At 37.7% G+C, this 4,492-nt stretch overlaps 1 protein-coding gene across 1 annotated transcript; it reads left to right on the top strand.

Moving 5' to 3' along the window:
• The first annotated feature begins 851 nt into the window (after nucleotides 1-851).
• On the top strand, nucleotides 852-3,603 carry LOC112200323 (beta-amyrin 28-monooxygenase). The gene is made up of 3 exons (XM_024341348.2): nucleotides 852-1,819; nucleotides 2,495-2,682; nucleotides 3,171-3,603. The coding sequence occupies exons 1-3, from the start codon at nucleotides 853-855 to the stop codon at nucleotides 3,474-3,476; spliced, it is 1,461 nt and encodes a 486-aa protein (XP_024197116.1). The 5' UTR covers nucleotide 852; the 3' UTR covers nucleotides 3,477-3,603.
• Nucleotides 3,604-4,492: the final 889 nt, after the last annotated feature.

The following is a 4,492-nucleotide window of genomic DNA, read 5'->3' as shown; positions in this document are numbered from 1 at the left end:
TAACCCATGAGACCTAGTTATCTCTGCTGGGCAATTTGAAATTCAAAATTTCAAATTAATCAGAAATCAGCGCATGCATAGGGAAAAAAATAATTGCAGAAATTGAAGGAGAGAGAATTGCAACAGAGAAGAGAGCAGATTGGTTTCCAGAAATTGGTTTTCATTTTCAAAAGATAACATAAACTATTAGACATAATGGCTCATAGAGAGAGACGGGCAAGACCTTACCGTCGCATTGAATAGTCACCCTCCAAAGCTGGGAGAAAATGGAGTGATCGGGAAGGACATGTCTGGAAATAATTGCCAGAGAGAAGGCAGAATAGTGGCTATCACGCACACTATAATTTCCCCGAGGGACAAGGGCAGATGGGAAAGAAAATAATTACAATAGAGAAGATTTGATCCCGAGACAGATTTTTAATATTAAAAAAGAGAGAAATGGGATACCAGTATCTGCCTCTGCGTCATGCTGAGCATGTATCTAGCATTGCCCCCATTAATCAATTGATTCAATTCATCATCACGCGACTCGCGCCTAAATTAAGTACCTATAGTAAAATACATGTTCCAATAAGACTGGCATGGCGCACATTCAAAACACACACAATTATTAAGTCAGTTTTGGGTAGGAACCCTTCCTCATTTGGTTATGGTCAAAGCATCTACACATTATAATATTTAAAAATTAAGAGATAAAATATACCATTGGCCCCCACGCAAAAAATTTGGACTGGCTCGGCCATTGCTCGGTAGGAAGAAAGAGGAATAGGGAGCATGCAGGACGGACTTCCATATAAAGAAGCAACTCCTAGCTGATATTAATCATCAGTTATTTGTAGTAGTCATCCAACCATGGATTATAGTTACCTTTACATTTTCTTGTCTACACTACTTGCCATCTTCACTACTACTACTCTTGCATTCCTTTTCAGTGCTTATAAGTTAAAATCCCATGAAAAATCCATTAATCTTCCCCCAGGCAGTTTTGGGTGGCCGATTCTCGGCGAAACCTTTGCCTTCCTATACAATGACCATGCAAAATTTGTAGGGGATAGAATGAAGAAATACTCCTCCAAAATCTTCAAAACCAAGATACTGGGTGAGCCAACCGTGGTGTTATGTGGCACTGCCGGTCACAAGTTTGTGGCTTCCAACGAAGAAAAGCTCTTTGTAGTATGGAGACCTCACTCCATGCAAAAGCTCTTCCGCTCTTCTTACCAAAAATCTGCTTCCACCGTCATACCAAGACAAAGCGAAATGCACGTAGTTAAGGCACCGGGGTTTCTGAGAGCTAAAGCCCTCGTTGGCTACGTGGTAGCGATGGATTCCATGGTTCTCGACCACCTGAAAACGCATTGGGATGGCAAACAGGTGGTTGAGGCTCATCGCCTCACGCAGATACTCATTTTGACTCTCTCGGCTAAGTTCTTCATGGGACTCGAAGACCATTGTCGTATTGATAAGCTTGCGGAGTTGATGGACACCATGATGCTGGCGCTTCACACTATTCCTGTGAATATTCCGGGGACTGCATTTCATCAAGCAATGAAAGCAGCGCCGGCTGCGAGGGAGATTATTCAGTCGTTTGTTAAGGAGAAGAAGGAAGTTATGGCGTCTACCGGAAACAAAATTCATGATCTTTTGTCTTATATGATTTCTACGCCAGACCCGGTTACCGGAAGGTTCATGCCGGAGAATGAAATTGCTGATAAAATTATGGGGAATGTGGCCGCTTCGTTCAACTCTCCAGCTATGACTACTACTTTTATCGTGAAGTTCTTGGGCGAAAGACCTCGCATTTATGATAAAGTCCGAATTGGTAAGGTTTTATTCTCTCCTCATATATGCATGATGTCTAGCTTGTCCAGTAACTACACAGTTAATCGGTTAACTTTATAATACAAAAAGGAATACACCTTTTGAACCTTTTTATATGAAACATAAGTTGAAAATTTCAAATCATGGAAGCTTTGCGTACATGTAGTCTGATGTAGAGGCTAATTACTTAACTCTAAAATACTATGTTATCTTTTAAAATTGTTGTATGCAAACTCGATCGGTACCCAAAACGGACCGATAGATTATACATATGTTACATATTTTGTTTGCATAGGCAAGGGAAAATTGGCCGGTCTACATTTTTCTTTATCAGTTTTTAGCTGCATACAAATCAATAAGTTTCATAACAATCTGTCATGAATGCAACTAGCATAAGATGTTAAAATAGCAAAGCCAGTTAGATGCTAGCTTTAGATAATTGATCGATCGATATCTTGAAAGGTGTTTGCCTATGTAGCTAGAGACAAATATAGCAAGCACAATTTTTCAGTGGTTAAATTTGACCTTCAATTACCTTTACGTTAAACATAATTATATGTATCTTTTTTGTTTGTCATATATGTTTGGCGTGTACGTACTAGTCTATCAGCTGCTGGGTTACATGAAGCATTGATTATTAATTTTAGGTTTAATTTTGTTCTTATTTCACCAACAGAACAACTGGAGATTTTGAAGTCCAAAAAATCTGGCGAGGCACTCAATTGGGATGATATGCAAAAAATGAAGTATTCGTGGAACGTAGCCCTGGAGGCGATGAGGCTCATACCACCTCTTCAGGGAACATTTAGAGAGGCTGCAACAGACTTCACTTACCAAGGTTATACAATTCCTAAAGGATGGAAGGTATGTAAGGACAAGGACGTATATACATATATTATGATACACACACACACAGTCTGACATAGATCAATTAGCTTTCATGCGTTGGTTAATTAGCTTGACAGGTCAAATACTAAGTATATTGCTGCATCATTGCATGTCCTTTTCTGGCCGGCTTTTGTTCAGACACGTATAGGATCCGTTTATATATATGCATGTATATAGGTAGTGGAAATATATGATAATTAACTCGAGTCATGCCAAACATTCAAGTTTTGGGATTAATCCAATATTGGATATATATGCTGTAATATACTAATATGTTCCAGTATTTGAGCTGGCAATCTACCTCTTGAGTTATTCACTCGTTTAGCATAATTTTCACTACATCAAGAACTTAAAGTCGTGCGTCATAGTATATATATTAGCCTTAATTGGTTAGCTAGTTGGATTATAGTTGAATGCATCAGTAACTCAATTCATTTTGTTTTAATTTGTAAAACAATTTGTAGGTCTACTGGACAGTGAGCACCACAACCATGAACCCTGAATATTTTCCAGCGCCAGAAGAGTTTGATCCTACAAGGTTCGAGAAAGCAAGTCTTCCACCTTATACAAACATCCCATTCGGGAGCGGTCCTCGAATTTGCCCCGGAAAGGACTACGCTCGTCTGCAAATTCTTAGTTTCATGCACCATCTTGTTATAAGATTCAAATGGGAACTTGTGAACCCTAATTGCAAGATCACAGGTGGAATGAATCCCTTTCCAGTTGATGGGCTGAAGGTTCGCCTCCAAGCTCAACCCAGTCAAGCTTAAGTTGTACCACGCACGTTCGTAGAGCTGCATGCATTAAGCATTAGACATCCTCATAATGGATATTATGTATATATAAATACGTATATGCATAATAAACACCCGTCTTTGGCGTAAAACCTTGACCTATAGTCAATGGCACCCCGTTTAATTTACCAGTTGTCATAAAATATGCTTCTCTTAATTTTGTTCATCCACATAAAGACAGTTTCTAGATGCAAAACTATACTGTATGGGTTGTTTATGGTACTGAAATGTTTATCATAAACTCATTTTACATCTAATAGAATCAAAACTACAATCTTATTGAACTAAATTTACGATATTAACAATAAAGTTACCACATTTCTTTTACACTATTTACATATAATTTAACTAAATTACGATATTGACAACAATTTTGTTCATAGACTTTTAAAAATATCATAAGTGGAGTAATTATCTCTAATAAGACCTAAAGTTACACGAAAAACGATTCTACTTGTCACAATAACAATAAATTTATTGTCATATCTGTAAACGTGTATATAACATAAATGTAGGAACCATAGAATTTCCTATATAGTGAAATGAAGTTCATACTGACGCATATCGAATATTAGCTACGGTCATATTTGACGGCTAAAGAACCCAAGAATTAAGGGCTGATGATGCCAGAAAGCACATTTAAAAAGGTTATCCTTTAACAAATTCTCATTAAAGCAATTCCCAGCCACTACTGCTCCAAAAATTAAAAAACTCTCACTTGCTGACTTTTTGAAGTAGGACAATGAGGAATTATTACTTGGAGAAACTACACCCACCTCCTTGACCAAACTCTAAAACACAAAAAACTCCACCACATTTGTTTTTAGACACTTAAGGACATTTTGTCTTTAGCAAGTTTCACTTTCTCTTTAAGTTGTTATCTTTCCTTTCAGTAAAAAGAAAATTGACGGAGCGTAGTGGGCCCATGCTTTTGAATTTGTTTGTTTAACCATATTGCAGGTATAAATCCATCCTCTATACTCGAAGGTAAA

The sequence above is a fragment of the Rosa chinensis genome, chromosome 4 (genome assembly GCF_002994745.2).
Source record: "Rosa chinensis cultivar Old Blush chromosome 4, RchiOBHm-V2, whole genome shotgun sequence".
NCBI classification, from domain to species: Eukaryota; Viridiplantae; Streptophyta; class Magnoliopsida; order Rosales; family Rosaceae; genus Rosa; species Rosa chinensis.
The sequence above is the reverse complement of the archived record's forward strand: the minus strand, read 5'-3'. Positions and strand labels throughout refer to the sequence as shown.